The sequence below is a fragment of the Podarcis raffonei genome, chromosome 8, assembly GCF_027172205.1.
Source record: "Podarcis raffonei isolate rPodRaf1 chromosome 8, rPodRaf1.pri, whole genome shotgun sequence".
In the NCBI taxonomy this organism is placed as follows: domain Eukaryota; kingdom Metazoa; phylum Chordata; class Lepidosauria; order Squamata; family Lacertidae; genus Podarcis; species Podarcis raffonei.
The window spans coordinates 14,220,796-14,237,764 of record NC_070609.1 but is presented as its reverse complement, the minus strand read 5'-3'; the positions used below and the strand labels follow the sequence as shown (position 1 = coordinate 14,237,764).

Below are 16,969 nucleotides of genomic sequence, written 5' to 3'. Positions count from 1 at the left end.
TTAGAGCACAGTAAATTACCATAGATTCCAAAAGAGTAAATCAATTATTTAAATGCACCAATAATAATACAGGAAGGGCAACAAGAAATTAACCATTCAAAATTAGGTAAATTGCCAGGGCCAGATTTATCAGCAAAATATTATTAAAAAACTACAGGATTTTCTGGGACAACTGTTGATGGATGAAGGATGTAAAAGAGCTAATTCATCAAGATCAAGCTAGCTTTCTTCCTGGCTGACAGATGAAGGATAATATAAGGAAAATTAATTGATACAATAGAGTATCTGGAAGTCAGGAATGAAAAGCATGCAGCTTTGATGTTTGTGGATGCAGAGAAGGACTTTGATAATGTGTCATGGACCTTTATGGGGGGAGGGGAATATGGAGATGATGAATTTTGGAAAATCATTCCTAAGGGGAATTGACGCAAGTTATGCAGACCAACAGAGCATGATGACAGTCAATAATGTAGTATCAGAAAATGTAAAATTACAAAAAGGACAAGACAGAGTTTGGCCCCTGTCACCATTACTGTTCATTTTAGTATTAGAGACCCTGGTGAGAAATATAAGATCTGATGAAGAAATAAAAGGTATAACAGTTGAGTGCAAAGCATATAAGCTGAGAGCATTTGCAGATGACCTTGTAATGACCGTAGAAGACCCATTGGCAAATGTACCAAGGGTCCTAGATAAAATATCTGAATTTGGTGAGGTAGCGGGATTTAAGATAAATAAAAATGAAATGAAAGTACTGGTTAAAAATATGACAGAACAACATAAAAATGAGTTACAACTAGCAACACAATTGACAATTGGAAAAAAAAGGTGAACTGTTTGGGCGTTTGGTTGACAGCTAAGAACAGAAATTTCTTTAAGGATAACTATGTATGGAACTATGGAAAGAAATAAAGGAAAATATGGATGTTTGGGGAAGGATGAATTTAGCACTATGGGGAAGAATTTCAGCAATGAAAATGAATGTATTGCCAAGAATGTTATTTTTATTTCAAACCATACCCATAGTCAGTGGAGCAGAACACTTCAAACGATGGCAAACATATCTTTCTAGATTTATCTGGCGGGGGGGGGGACCAAAGATTAAATATAAATTATTAACAGATGCCAAAGAAAGAGGTGGATTTTCACTGCCAAATTTGAAGTTATATTATGAAGTAACCTGTCTCTGCTGGCTGTGGGAGTGGATAATTTTTTTAATACATATATTTTAGACCTTGAGGGTCATAATAATAGATTTAGATGGCATGCATTTATTTGGTATGAGAAGACTAAAGTGCACAAATGGTTTTTAAATCATTTGGTAAGGAAATCCATTTTCGCAGTATGGGAGGAATATAAAAACCTGTTAGAGCAGAAGACACCATGGTGTCTTTCCTCACTGGAAGCAATATGCTTGAAAAAAACTAATGCAAAAAGTGAATGGGCAACGTATAAAGAGTTGCTAATGGAAATAGAACAACAATTAAAGTTGAAAAGATTTGAAGATACAAGACATTTAGTAACAGATTGGTTGCAATACCATCAATTGAATGATGTCTTTAACATTGATAAGAAAAATGGGTTTAGTAAGGAAATTTCAAGGTTTGAAAAAGATTTACTGGAATGCCCAGAATAAAATTTAAGATATTAACTGATGCAAAAGAAAGAGGGGGGTTTGCCCTGCCGGACTTAAAACTGTATTATGAATCAGCGGCTTTTTGCTGGCTGAAAGACTGGCTACTTCTTGAGAACACAGACATTTTGGACTTGGAAGGGTTCAATAACAGGTTTGGTTGGCATGCATATATATGGTATGACAAGGTAAAGACTCATAAAGGTTTCAAGAATCATATTGTTAGGAAAGCACTATATAATGTCTGGATTCGGTATAAAGACTTGTTGGAAAATAAAACCCCCAGGTGGTTGTCACCAATGGAAGCAAAGGAAGTGAAAAAACTTAATATGGAATCCAAATGGCCAAAATATTGGGAAATTATAGAACAAGAGGGGGGAAAGGTGAAACTACAGAGTTACGAGAAATTGAAGTCCAAAGTAAGAGACTGGCTTCACTATTACCAGATAAATGAAGTATTCAAACAGGACAGGAAAATTGGCTTCCAGGTGGAAAGATCAAAATTAGAAACAGAATTGTTAGAACCCAATACTAAGAACTTGTCAAGAATGTACAACTTGCTGTTGAAATGGAATACACAGGATGAAACGGTTAAATCAGCTATGATTAAATGGGCACAAGATATTGGTCATGACATTATGTTTGCTGACTGGGAACAGTTATGGACCACCGGTATAAAGTTTACGGCATGTAATGCCTTAAGAGAGAATATTATGAAAATGATTTGTAGGTGGTACATGACCCCAGTCAAGCTTGCAAAAATCTATCATTTGCCCAATAATAAATGCTGGAAATGTAATGAAACTGAAGGTACTTTCTATCACCTTTGGTGGACGTGCCCAAGGATTAAGGCCTTCTGGGAAATGATCTATAATGAAATTAAGAAGGTGCTTAAGTGTACCTTTCATAAGAAACCAGAGGCATTTCTCCTGGGCATGGTAGGCCAATTGGTGTCAAAGAAAGATAGGACGTTTTTTATGTATGCTACAACAGCAGCAAGAGTTCTTCTAGCAAAGTATTGGAAGACACAAGAACTACCCACGCTGGAAGAGTGGCAGACGAAGGTGATTGACTATATGGGACTGGCTGAGATGACGGGCAGAATCCGTGACCAAGGGAAAGAGACGGTAGAAGAAGATTGGAAGAAATTTAAACTTTATCTTAAGAACTGTTGTAAAATTATTGAGTGTTAAAATGTCATGGGTAAGGTAAAGCAGATTTGCAGCGATAAATGATTGGGTAAGAGAAAAAGGTTAAAGAAAGTGAATTATAAGTAATTGAGATCAGGGGTTGCTGAAAAAGTTTAAAACAGGGATGCAGAAAAGGGAGGCATGGGGAAGTCGTCGAAATTGGGTATAAGGAAAAAAGGTTATGAAATTATACATGTTTATATGTTTGTTTGTTTTTGTATTGTTGTTTGTAATGTGTTATAATATATGTTGGAAAATTAATAAAAATTTTATTTAAAAAAAAAAAAGATTTACTGGAATGCAATGTGACGTTACTTACCAAAATGTATAAGTTGTTGCTAGAATGGCATACTAAAGATGAGGAAGTTAAATCGGTAATGATACAATGGGGAAAAGATATCGGGCACAATATTCAATTTTCATCTTAGAATCATAGAGTTGGAAGAGACCACAAGGGCCATCGAGTCCAACCCCCTGCCAAGCAGGAAACACCATCAGAGCACTCCTGACATATGGTTGTCAAGCCTCTGCTTAAAGACCTCCAAAGAAGGAGACTCCACCACACTCCTTGGCAGCAAATTCCACTGCCGAACAGCTCTTACTGTCAGGAAGTTCTTCCTAATGTTTAGGTGGAATCTTCTTTCTTGTAGTTTGGATCCATTGCTCCGTGTCCGCTTCTCTGGAGCAGCAGAAAACAACCTTTCTCCCTCCTCTATGTGACATCCTTTTATATATTTGAACATGGCTATCATATCACCCCTTAACCTCCTCTTCTCCAGGCTAAACATGCCCAGCTCCCTTAGCCGTTCCTCATAAGGCATCGTTTCCAGGCCTTTGACCATTTTGGTTGCCCTCCTCTGGACACGTTCCAGTTTGTCAATGTCCTTCTTGAACTGTGGTGCCCAGAACTGGACACAGTACTCCAGGTGAGGTCTGACCAGAGCAGAATACAGTGGCACTATTACTTCCCTTGATCTAGATGCTATACTCCTATTGATGCAGCCCAGAATTGCATTGGCTTTTTTAGCTGCCGCGTCACACTGTTGGCTCATGTCAAGTTTGTGGTCAACCAAGACTCCTAGATCCTTTTCACATGTAGTGCTCTCAAGCCAGGTGTCACCCATCTTGTATTTGTGCCTCTCATTTTTTTTGCCCAAGTGCAATACTTTACATTTCTCCCTGTTAAAATTCATCTTGTTTGTTTTGGCCCAGTTCTCTAATCTGTCAAGGTCGTTTTGAAGTGTGTTCCTGTCCTCTGGGGTGTTAGCCACCCCTCCCAGTTTGGTGTCATCTGCAAATTTGATCAGGATGCCCTTGAGTCCATCATCCAAGTCGTTGATAAAGATGTTGAATAAGACCGGGCCCAAGACAGAACCCTGTGGCACCCCACTAGTCACTCTTCTCCAGGATGAAGAGGAACCATTGATGAGCACCCTTTGGGTTCGGTCAGTCAGACAGTTACAAATCCACTGAGTGGTAGCATAGTCAAGACCGCATTTTACCAGCTTCTTTACAAGAATATCATGGGGCACCTTGTCAAATGCCTTGCTGAAATCAAGGTAGGCTACATCCACTGCGTTCCCTTCATCTACCAGGCTTGTAATTCTGTCAAAAAACGAGATCAGGTTAGTCTGACATGACTTATTTTTCAGAAATCCATGCTGACTATTGGTGATCACAGCATTCCTTTCCAGGTGCTCACAGACTGTTTGCTTAATGATCTGCTCCAGAATCTTCCCTGGTATTGATGTCAGACTGACTGGGCGGTAATTATTTGGGTCCTCTCTTTTCCCCTTTTTGAAAATAGGGACAACATTTGCCCTCCTCCAGTCTGCCGGGACTTCGCCTGTTCTCCAGGAATTCTCAAAGATGACTGCCAGTGGTTCTGAAATCACATCTGCCAGTTCTTTTAATACTCTTGGATGCAGTTCATCTGGCCCTGGAGACTTGAATACATCTAGACTAGCCAAGTATTCTTGTACTATCTCCTTAGTTATTCTGGGCTGTGTTTCCTCTGCTGAATCATTTGCTCCAAATTCTTCAGGTCGGGCATTGTTTTCTTTATCGGAGAAGACTGAGGCAAAGAAGGCATTGAGGAGTTCAGCCCTTTCTGTGTCCCCTGTTTGCATTTCACCATCTTCTCCTCTGAGTGACCCCACTGTTTCTTTGTTCTTCCTTTTGCTACGAACATACCCAACATATCTTGGGAAAAGTTATGGAGGGAGGACTTAAAATTTACAGCATGCTGTGCATTGAAGGAGAACTATATGAAAATGATGTAACACCTACAAAATTAGCAAAGATATATAGAACTTGTTGTTTAGTCGTGTCCGACACTTCAAATGTATATTGGAAGTGTACAGAGAAGGAAGGCACGTTCTACCACATGTGGTAGATGGGCAAGATAACAAAAACATTCTGGGAAATGATATATAATAAGCAGAAGAAATGTTTAAAAAAACGTTTTTTTGGGGGGAGAAGCTTTTTTACTAGGAATTTCAGATGTAGAGATGCCAAAGTAGCAGATTATGTATGCGAGGACAACAGCGTGGATACTACTGGCCCAAAGATGGAAAAAGATGGAAAAAGTCCTGACCAGACGTGAATGGTTGATGTAGATGATGGACAACGCCAAAATGGCGAAAATGACCAGGGAAATCAGAAACCAGGACATAGTCACTTTAATAAGGAATGGAAAAAAATATACAATTTACTTAGGAGAACACTGTAAAGAACTAAAAATTTGACAGGATTTGAGTAACGCTTGCAATGTACTAAAAGCTAAGCTAAAAATGGATTATTTTAAGAAAAATAGAGAAAATATATGATGCAGTAGAAAGTATTTGAAAATGGAAACCATGGAGGGATGGAGAGAATCCTAAATGTTGATGATTGTCACTAATGTTTGCATTCAAATGAATCGTGTAAAATTGAAGAAAAAAGATTTTCTTTTTTTTTTTAAAAAAAAGAGAGAATAGCCATGTTTGTGTAGCTCCCTAACAGAGAAAGCTCCATGGCCATTGCTGGCTCCAATTGAGACCTTCCTCGTAGTTGTGTAAGTGGCTGATTCATACCTGGCACACTCGGCCATTGGCACATTCAACTCCTGAGGTCTCACTTCATTCTTTTCACCCTCTGGAAACCACGTCGAAGACAGCAGGATCAGTTTTACTGCTTAAAGTCTCCATTGCATCCACAGCCCATTCCACACTTTCCAGCCTTCCTGGAATGGATCTGGTATCCAGGCTTTTCCTGAAGGAGCATCTCTACCCCACTCCCAATTCAGCCCAAACACTGAGATCTAGCTCTGAGGGCCTTCTGGAGGTTTTCTCACTGTGAGAAGTGAAGATAGAGGAAACCAGGCAGAGGGCCTTCTTGGAATGACCTCCTACTAGATGTCAAGGAGATAAGTAACTATAGAACTTTTGGAAGACATCTGAAGGCAGTCCTGTGTAGAGAGATTTTAAATGTTTGATGTTGTATTATGTTTCTGTATATGCTTGAAGGCACCCAGAGTGGCTGAGGTAACCCAGTCAGATAGGGTGGGGAGTAGTAATAATAAAATTAGTATTATTACTATTAAGAGGAATCCTTAGATGGAGGCCATTTTGAGGGGCTATTTTGTAGGTGGCTTCAGGGCTTTTGCTCTTGCCTATTTGGCTCTAAATTGCTTTCTTGAATGCCTTCATCATTGACATTGTAAATTGTAAATTATCTATATCGAAAAATAAATCTTAGAAGTGTCTATCAACAACTAATGAGATCATAGACAATTCCTACGCAGAGCTTTGAATTTCAGTATGTTCCTCTTTATCCTCACTGAACCATTCAGTATGTTCCTCTTTATCCTCACTGAACCATTTGTTCCGAAGTGTTGCCTGCGACATGAGACCATGGCCTATAAATAACTCCAGGTAAGCCTCTACCTGCACCAATTCCCTTGTTGATCCATCTCTGCTCTGAGTCTTCTAATCTTTCGAGAATGATGAAGGCACTCCTGAGCGCAAGCCTCCTCTTGGTCCTGCTTTCTCCAGGTAAGTTGGGAAACATTTAATTACCTTTGGAGGACACTTGCAGCTTGGGAGAGAAGGGGAATTAGAAGTGCAGATCAACACCCCAGAGAGCAAGGAGTGCAGGGTTACCAAGAGAAAGTAGCAGAGAGTTAAGTCATGAATATTTCTTGTGATGTCATTATGATGGACCCGACGACCCTTTTCCCTCTGGCACCGTTGGGCTCGTCCTCTCACTTAAGTATAGTGCACACAACTCACAGAAAACCAATCCCATGGATTTCCACAGTTTACCTCAGATTATTTTGTAGGGGATTTGCGTGAAGTAAAACTTAATAATTAGGAGTCTCGGGCAGGATTTGTTCAAATTAACAATAACAATTTTATTTAACAAGAAAGTTCATGACGCGAGTCGATAAAACTTAGGATTCTTCAGTTTACAATGTTATTTCACTTCAAGGTTTTCTCAGTTGTTTCACACTTAATACTTTGGTTCTTAACAAGGTGGTACTTTCTGTCAGTTACACACCCCTAGACAACCCTGCTCCTGAGGCACTCCAAGGTTTCACTGGTTTGGGAGTCTTCTCTTACTAGAAGAATCTCTCCCCTCCTGACTGGAATGAGACCTAAGTAGACTGTCTCTTTACAGCTTCTACTTCTTCTGTAAACTAGTGTTGTCGGCAATGGCTTCAAGAGTTTTAATTAATGAGTGTTTTATTCATTTCCTTTCCTTTTATTTTATTCTGTTAAAATGCTTTTAAAATTGAACCCCTTTTAATTTACTATCACCTCCTCTTCTTAGTCTCATTAAGCAAACTGCAAAATCAACTAATAATAATGATAATGATAATAATAATAATAATCCATGAAGTAAACTTTTGCTTCTGTCTTCAGTATTACCTCTGAAATGCAGATTTACTTATAACAAGACTGGAATGACCTACAATAGCTATCTTAAAACAATTTGTGACTCCAAGCAAGATTCCTGTGTTGCCAGTGTTCTGCGTACAAATATAAGTAAGATTTTCCTGCCTTTTTGTCTTTTGCTGTTGTATTAGATTAGGGTTCTACAGCATATAGAAGTCTATGGTAGGGCAACTCACCCATGAAAAAAGTGAGTTTAGGAAGCTGTAGCACTTCAGCTATAGATGAATTAGAACTCCCATCAGCCTCAGCTAGCCTGGCCATCAGTCAGGGATGATGGGAGATGTAGTCCAACAACATCTGGAGGATCATAGCTTCCCAATCCTGAAGTAAGCAATAGCTTGCATATGAAAATGGGGAATATAACATCACCTGATCACAACCAATGGCTGAATCTGGGCGCTTATCTCCAAGCTTAGGGAACTTGATTTGCATCAACATGAAATGAATAATGAACTCCAATTTAGTTTTGGTTATCAAACTAGACAATAAGCCTAGAATATAACATGAATATCCCCTTTGCCATAAATGACATTGAAATTGTCACAGATCTATAAAAAAAGCTGAGCAATTGGGATGGGAAACGAAGGTGCTTCACACTTTCATGGCTCCCCCTCTCCCCTCAAGAAATTTTGAAATAACTCTCAGTGATGAAATGATTAGGAAGGAACCATCATTACGGAAGTATTCTTGCAGTTCACCTATTAAAAAGGGTTTCCGTTACCCAGCTTGATTCAGTGTGGGCCCCTCCAACCTGATGAACTTCTTTCATACTTCAACCATTGGTTAAGGTTGTTTTGATCCCCTTGCTTGATCCTGATTCACCCACCCCTTCTACCTAGAAGGACATGGGTGCCATTTCTCGTTCGTCTGAGGTGCCAAAATGCCTTGGGGCAATCCTGGGTGGGATGGTTCCAACATCTGGGTGGGATCTGTTCCAACATCACTGGTACATTCTTGGAGGGAGAGGGGCAAATGGGCAGTAAGGCTGGTGCAATGCAATGTCTTGCCAAGTTTCTTGCACTGGGCAACAGGAGTTCAGGGAAGCATTTCCCCCACCCTGCAAACTGTTATGATCGACTAGCAGAGAGAATGCAGTGTATGGCACATGTATTGTCAGATGTATAGGAGAAGGCATGAGTCCTTGTGCTAGAATTTTGATGTGAAATGAAGTTCTGCATACATTCCAAATTTAAAGCATTATACAAATTAATTGCAAACATAACAAAGAGGTTGGTCCTATGGATTATGGAGGCAAGAGACTACTACTTGTGGCAGAGAGCTGAACTCATAAATGCCTGCAGAAAACTATTCTGTTCCACCTGGGCTATGCAGATCATTAAGAATAGATCTTTCCACACTGGTTAATTGATATCTATTGATTTACTTTTAATGTGGTTTTTCTTGTATCTTTTATGTATTATTACTGGAAAATATTTTGATATTTTTTCCTTTTTGTTATAGCAGTGCACACACATTTAAACAAAGAAACAAACAGCACCTCACTTTAGATTGCCAAATTTAATAATACTTTCCATACTGTTACTTTGAAAAGGTCCTGATTCAGACATCAAAGAAAATTGGAATTATTACAATGAATGTACCTTAGGAGCAATAGTCATGAATATTTTCCCCAGATCTAGATATTTCTTTCAAATTCTTTTTCATAGTGGTACTCCAAGTGCAACTTTTGAATAAATGCACGACATCCGACCATTGTTTCTCAGGCAATTACAGCTTCACTGCAGGGGACGGTAAATTCTTTGAGATGAAGAAGCACTGCTGCAACACTGAACTGTGTAACAACGCAACTCTCAGCCGTAAGTTTCTGTATAATTTTAAAATCCACAACATGTTAGGGCTTTGCATTGGATTTGGCCAAAGGCTGGATACGTAGTCAATCAGCAGTACTCAGAGGACCTGGGCCTCATTCAAAAGGGGTGAGCAGCCCCAGATGGCTATATGGGTCGAGCCATTCAGCACTATCAGGACCTCTCAAGGGGTGGAGAGGAAGGCAGGATGAAGAAGCAGGCATGAGGAGAAACTGTGAAGAAGAGGGACCTACTGGGCAGCTACATCTCTGCCTGAGAAGGGATGGGTTCCCTTTCCAACCAGGCCTCTCTCCTGAATCTGTCCCAATGCCAATCCTTAACCCAGACTGGGTCTAGATAATCTTATTTTCAAAATAATACTTGCTGGTGCCCCACCAAAACTGTAAAGCCCTTGGGTGAATTACAATAATATACAGATACAAAAACAGATAAAACCATTAATATGCTCACTATACTTTTGATTTTGGCAGTTCCTGATCGCAACGTGCTGGCTGAAAATGGCCTGAAATGCCCAGCCTGCTTCTCCAAAGGAACCACACAGTGTAAAAGTGAGAAGACCATCAACTGCCTTGAGAATGAGACCCAGTGTGTTGTTTTTAAAGGTGCTCTTCATATAGGTAACATTGCTACTCAGACAGGGGGGAAGGGCCTAGTCATTGGCTGGCTCATGCAAACTCCCTCCTCTTCTCCTATTCTCCCTCCCCCCGTCTTCCCTTTCCCTTGCATATTACTAAAAATGTGAGAGGGACCACATCTCTCACTGGCCCCACTCTGCAACCTTCCTTAGTGTTTTGCCTACCAGGAATGTGTACTTTAACTCTCATAATGCCTCGCTTGTCCAGAAGGAGGATTCAGAGAGAGATGTGTATATAAAACACCCTTATGAACAAAAGTAAAAAGTGCATTCATTGCTTCACCTCAGTTGCTTCTGGATCTCTCCACCATTGGGTTGCAGTCCAGGACAAAATGTGTCCCTCTTGCTCAAAAAGCACATTATGTAAAAGGCATGTAATAAGTTTACTTAAATTCTGTGACAATGAGCAGTATCTGGCTAACTCAGCCATTAGTGCAAGGATTTACAGTTGTGCAACAGGATTTCCGCTCTCTTCTGCCTGTATGTGTTCTTTATCCTCCCAAATGCATTTAGGAGGACAAAGAGAGGGAGGATATACTCAGTTCCACAAGAATACATCATTTTGCTGATGTCATGATTTAGCTACATTAGTAAAGATATAGCACTTTATATTTTTTATAACACTGTGACACCAGATGGCATGATGGAATCCCGTCTTTGGTCAATCGCATTTGCTTGTATGAAGTTTGCAATGCATTTAACTGAATCGCTTTTTTGATGTGTCTACATCCAGCCTTAGATGGATATCTCCCTATCAACATAGTTTTGAGGAATAATGCTGTTTGGAGACAAGAGAAATTTGCCAAATCCCTCCTTTCTGAAAAGAAGAGAGAATTTGGAATGAATGGGGGAAGGGAATCTGGGTTGATTTGCCCCATAAAGGAAGAGGCAGAATCAAGGCCCTTCGAGCTGCTTCTGCCCTACATTCTTTCTTCTTATCCTTCTCCTGCCCTTTATAGCCTGGGCTTTGCAAATTTCTCTTCTAAGGGCTGAGTAAGAATTCTGAGAGGAGTTCCTAATTGGCTTTTGCAGTCCTCCCTTTTCACCTACTTCATGTTAGCTGTGTTTAACATGAAACTCGTAAAATAAAAGGAGGATTCTCTGGATGCTTAGATCACAGTGGGGCAATGAGGAAGCCTCAGTGGGCATCCAACTGTCCTGAGAGACATTGGAGTGCACCTCCACCTTTTTTTGTGTGTGGCTGTTGACTCACGCCAGGTTCAAACACTCAAGACTCCCACACCAGGGAGGGAGTGTTGTTTTCAAATCTTGTTGTGTGGCCACAGCATGTGGCTTTTAACATGGCAGGGAGATGGCAGGGATACAATTCCTCCCATTTTATTGGTACTCAGCTGCACACTAGAATTTGATCTGGTTAATCTAGTTAATTAGGCCTGTTTTCAGATCCTCTACTTTCATTATATTTTATAAATACAACCTGTTTATTAATAATCTTTGTGTCTTGAGACTCCTTTGGGTATAATGGCAATTCTGAATTACATATGAGTTATTTTTTTACCTTAACTTCTGATGTTGAAAATTTTGTATATTCATGTTCCAATGAAATTATGATATTTTTCAGATTTTTTAAATATACACATTTTAAAACTAACTAATTAAAATTATCATTCACCATCACAGACAGAATCTTCTAATCCCTGAGTAAAGGCCTTATGTCACTATTTGTTTTCTTTCCCCCCAGGTTTTACTAAACACCACGATTTCACGTTCCAAGGTTGTGGAACAACAGATTTTTGTGCCGTCCTGAAAAACAGAAGAATGTTTGGAACTGGGGGATTTATCCTTTTCCTTACCCAAAAAAGATGTTATAATGCTTCAGGAATCTCACACCAGCCTGAACATGAAGGGTAAATAGGACAGTGTAGACCTCCCCCTTGTTGCAAAATCCATGTATTGCAAAATCCATGGCAATGAGGGGAAATTGGAGGCCTAGTGGTGAAATCCAGGACTCAGGGTCTGTGGTTCTTTCTTTTTTGTATTTGGTGGAGGTAAAGGGAAGCCAGGGGAAGAGAAAAATGGGTCAAAATGTGGCGATTGTGAATTCTAAGAAGCCTGTATCGATACAAAGAACCCTTTATTGCATCATTAACAAATAGTTAAATTTTCATTGTGATCATTACAAAACATAATAAATGGTTATGGGAAATAAAATTTTGGTTCTTAGTTCTGTTTCAGATGCAAATGCAATTATTATTTATGGGTTTAGCTGAAGCAATTTCAAAATTCTAAAATACATAAAACATAAAATTTCTCTCATTATAATCGTCACTGTAAAGGCAGAACAGACCACTTTTTCAGAGGTGTATGGGCACTTGTCCCTTAATAAAAAGTTTATCATATACCCAATCCATCTCTCAATTGGGAGGTTTAAATATTTGAACAAACCTTCTCTTACATCTTCATAGATAGGACAAACAAGCAAGTAGATGGGTAAATATTTAGGAACCTTATCTCCATGTAGGCAAACTTTTTCTACAGAGGGAATCCGGCGATAGCATCCTTCAACTATGACAGACTTCATACACTGGAGTCACAGAACTGTAAATGCTTTCCCCCATTTGGTATTTGTGATGCAGGTTACATAGTGAGGGTGCTGAATGTATAGTTTGGCATATCAAGGTGCAGGATGGTCCCACCCATGGGGCAAGGTGTGGTGACCATCTTAGGTGGCTGAATCCATAGGGGCTGTCAGGAACACAGCCCCCCTCAGAAATTGAGCTGAGTTAGCAAAGGTCTAACTCTGCAGATGCGAGCTGTCTGTTTGGGTTTAGAGAGGACAGCCCACCCACCCCACCTTCCCAGGGAGTAATCTGTTTGTTCTCAAAAGGAAGAGAGGAAGAGTTGGAAGCCAGGCAACCATCAGATAAGCCAGAGTCTGAGGCTGTATCTTCTGGGGAAGAAAGGTAAAAAATCCCTGGACGGTTAAGTCCAGTCAAAGGCAACTATGGGGTTGTGGCGCTCATCTCTCTTTCAGACCAAGGGAGTCAGCGTTTCTCCACAGATAGGTTTCTGGGTCATGTAGCCAGCATGACTAAACTGCTTCTGGTGCAACGGGACACCGTGACGGAAACCAGAGCACACAGAAATACTGTTTACCTTCCCACCACAGCAGTACCTATTTATCTACTTGCACTGGTGTGCTTTTGAACTGCTAGGTTGGCAGGAGCTGGGACAGAGCAACGGGAGCTCACCCCGTGTTCGGGAACCTTGGGGTTTTATTTTCCAGTAAGTCTTTGTATCTTATCCAGACATTAAACAATGCTTTCCTGACAATATGGTTTTTAAATGCTTTATGTGCCTTAACCTTGTCGTACCACAAATATGCATGCCACCCAAAAACGTTGTTACAACCTTCCAGATCCAAAATGTCTGTGTTCTCAAGAAGCAGCCAGTCCTTCAACCAGCAGAATGCTGCTGATTCATAGTAAAGTTTAATGTCTGGCAGGGCAAACCCACCTCTTTCCTTTGCATCGGTTAATATTTTAAATTTTATTCTGGGTTTTTTGCCCTGCCAGACAAATTTGGAAATATCTCTCTGCCACTTCTTGAAACAATCCATCTTGTCCACAATCTGCAAAGTCTGAAACAAAAATAACATTTTTGGCAATACATTCATCTTTATAGCTGCAATTCGACCCAACAAGGAAAGCTTCAATTTAGACCAAATTTCTAAATCTTTTCTAACTTCTGACCAGCATTTCTCATAATTATCTTTAAAAAGATTCAGATTTTTCGCAGTCATATTAATCCCAAGGTATTTCACTTTCTTAACCACAGTTAAACCTGTTTCATTCTGAAACCTTTCTTTTTCCATTGATGTTAAATTCTTCTCTAAAACCTTAGTTTTTAGCTTATTTAATCTAAATCCTGCCACATGACCAAATTAATTTAACATCTTTCTTGGGCAATTCTAAACCTGTTATTCCAAGGAGAAAGGCCTCTGGTTTCTTAATAAATGTATATTTCAACATTTTTTCCAGTTCATTATAAATCTTCTCCCAGAAGTCTTTCACCTTGGGACAAGTCCACCACATATGGAAAAAAGTACCTTCTTTTTCTTTACATTTCCAACAAAGATTATCACTTTTGTGATAAATCTTTGCTAATTTTACAGGGGTCGAGTACCATCTATACATCATATTCATAATGTTTTCCTTTAACATCGTACATGCAGTGAATTTAACCCCTTTCCTCCATAGCCTCTCCCAGTCCTCCATCATTATATTATGTCCCACATCCCTTGCCCAATCAATCATGACCGATTTAACTTGTTCATCCTTTGTATGCCACTCCAACAACAAACTGTACATTTTAGACATATTCTTATCATTAGTATCTAACAACTCCGTTTCCAATTTGGTTTTTTCTGTTGCAAAACCATTTCTCTTATCCATCTTATATAATTCGTTAATTTGATAATATTGCAACCAATTCACTTTATCTTTAATTTGTTCAAATGGTTTTAATTTAAAACCTTCCTGATTCTCTAACAACAAATCTGAATACCTCAACCATTTCTTTTCCATATTTAACTTTTTTGGGGCCTGTGCTTCCATTGGTGAAATCCATTTTGGTGTTTTTCTTACTAAGAGATCTTTGTATCTAGTCCATACATTGTATAATGTCTTTCTAATTACATGATTCTTAAAACCCCTGTGGGCCTTTACCTTGTCATACCATAGATATGCATGCCATCCAAATCGATTATCCAGTCCCTCCAAGTCTAACACATCATCATTCTCTAATTGAATCCAATCCTTGATCCAACAGAATGCAGCAGCTTCAAAGTATATCTTCAAATCTGGCAGGGAAAAGCCCCCTCTTTCTTTTATATCTGTAAGTAATTTATATTTAATTCTAGGTTTTTTCCCCTGCCAGATAAAATTAGACAATACCTTCTGCCATTCTTTAAAACATTTGACATTATCAAGGATTGGTAAAACTTGAAATAAGAACAACATCTTCGGCAATACATTCATCTTAACCACCGATATTCGGCCCATCAATGAGAGTTTTAGATTTGACCATACCTCAAGATCTCTCTTGATTTCATTCCATAATTTTTCATAGTTATCTTTGTAAAGATTCAAATTCTTTACCGATAAATTCACACCCAAATATTTAACTTTTTTTCACCGAAACAAGGCCTGTCCTTTCAAAAAGGTTTTTTCTTTCGTCATTATCTAAGTTTCCCCCCCTAAAACTTTGGTTTTGCTCTTGTTTAATTTAAATCCTGCTACCTGCCCAAACTCTTGAATCAGCTCCAGTGCTTTCACTGCACTGGTTTCTGGATCTTGTAAAGTTAAAACCAAATCATCAGCAAAGGCTTTTAATTTATATTGCTTGGATCCTACTACAATGCCTTTAACCTCCTCCTCTTTCCTCAACATGTTTAACAAAACCTCCAGAACAGAAATAAATAGCAGAGGGGAAAGCGGGCACCCTTGCCTGGTTCCTTTCTCAATTTTGATTTCCTCTGAGACCACATTATTAACTATGATTTTTGCTTTTTGTTCAAAATAGATCGCATTAATACCATTTAAAAATTCCTGGCCAACCTCAATTCTTTCTAGATTTTTCATCATAAATAACCAAGAAACATTATCAAAGGCTTTTTCAGCATCAATAAACATTAACATTGCTTTACAATTTCTTTTCGTTTCCAACCTTTCTATTATATCAATTATATTTCTAATGTTATCTTTCATATGTCTCCCAGGTAGAAATCCTGCCTGGTCCTTATGTATATAATTTGATAGAACCTTTTTTAATCTATTGGCCAAAATGTTTGCAAAGATTTTATAATCCACATTAAGTAATGAGATTGGTCTATAATTTTTTTACATCGGATCTATCTTGATCTGTTTTTGGAATCAGAGTGATAAATGCATCTTTCCAGGTTTCGGGAGCTTTGTCCCCTCTTAGAATATAATAATAATAATAATAATAATAATAATAATAATAATAATAATTTATTATTTATACCTGGCCCATCTGGCTGGGTTTCCCCAGCCACTCTGGGCGGCTTCCAACTGAATATTAAAAACAGTACAGCATCAGACATTAAAAACTTCCCTAAAGAGGGCTGCCTTCAGTTGTCTTTTAAAAGTAAAATAGTTGTTTATTGCTTTGACATCTGCTGGGAGGGCGTTCCACAGGGCAGGCACCACTACCGAGACGGCCCTCTGCCTGGTTCCCTGTAACCTTACTTCTCGCAATGAGGGAACCGCTAGAAGGCCCTCGGCGCTGGATCTCAGTGTCCGGGCTGAACGATGGGGGTGGAGACGCTCCTTCAGGTATACAGGACTGAGGCCATTTAGGGCTTTAAAGGTCAGCACCAACACTTTGAATTGTGCTGATCTCTCAGAACCGGTGTTATGTGGTCTCGGCGGCCACTCCCAGTCACCAGTCTAGCTGCCGCATTCTGGATTAATTGCAGTTTCTGGGTCACCTTCAAAGGTAGCCCCACGTAGAGCGCGTTGCAGTAGTCCAAGCAGGAGATAACTAGAGCATGCACCACTCTGGCAAGACAGTCCGCGGGCAGGTAGGGTCTTAGCCTGCGTACCAGGTGGAACTGGTAGACAGCTGCCCTGGACACAGAATTAACCTGTGCCTCCATGGACAGCTATGAGTCCAAAATGACTCCCAGGCTGCGCACCTGGTCCTTCAGGGGCACAGTTACCCCATTCAGGACCAGGGAATCCCCCACACCCACCCGCCCCCTG

The 16,969-nt window shown here is 39.6% G+C and overlaps 1 protein-coding gene across 1 annotated transcript; it reads left to right on the top strand.

Annotated features, from left to right (window-relative positions):
• The first annotated feature begins 5,459 nt into the window (after positions 1 to 5,459).
• LOC128419197 (phospholipase A2 inhibitor and Ly6/PLAUR domain-containing protein-like) lies at positions 5,460 to 12,095 on the top strand. The gene is made up of 5 exons (XM_053399617.1): positions 5,460 to 5,550; positions 6,738 to 6,857; positions 9,428 to 9,577; positions 10,060 to 10,206; positions 11,926 to 12,095. The coding sequence occupies exons 1-5, from the start codon at positions 5,460 to 5,462 to the stop codon at positions 12,093 to 12,095; spliced, it is 678 nt and encodes a 225-aa protein (XP_053255592.1).
• Positions 12,096 to 16,969: the final 4,874 nt, after the last annotated feature.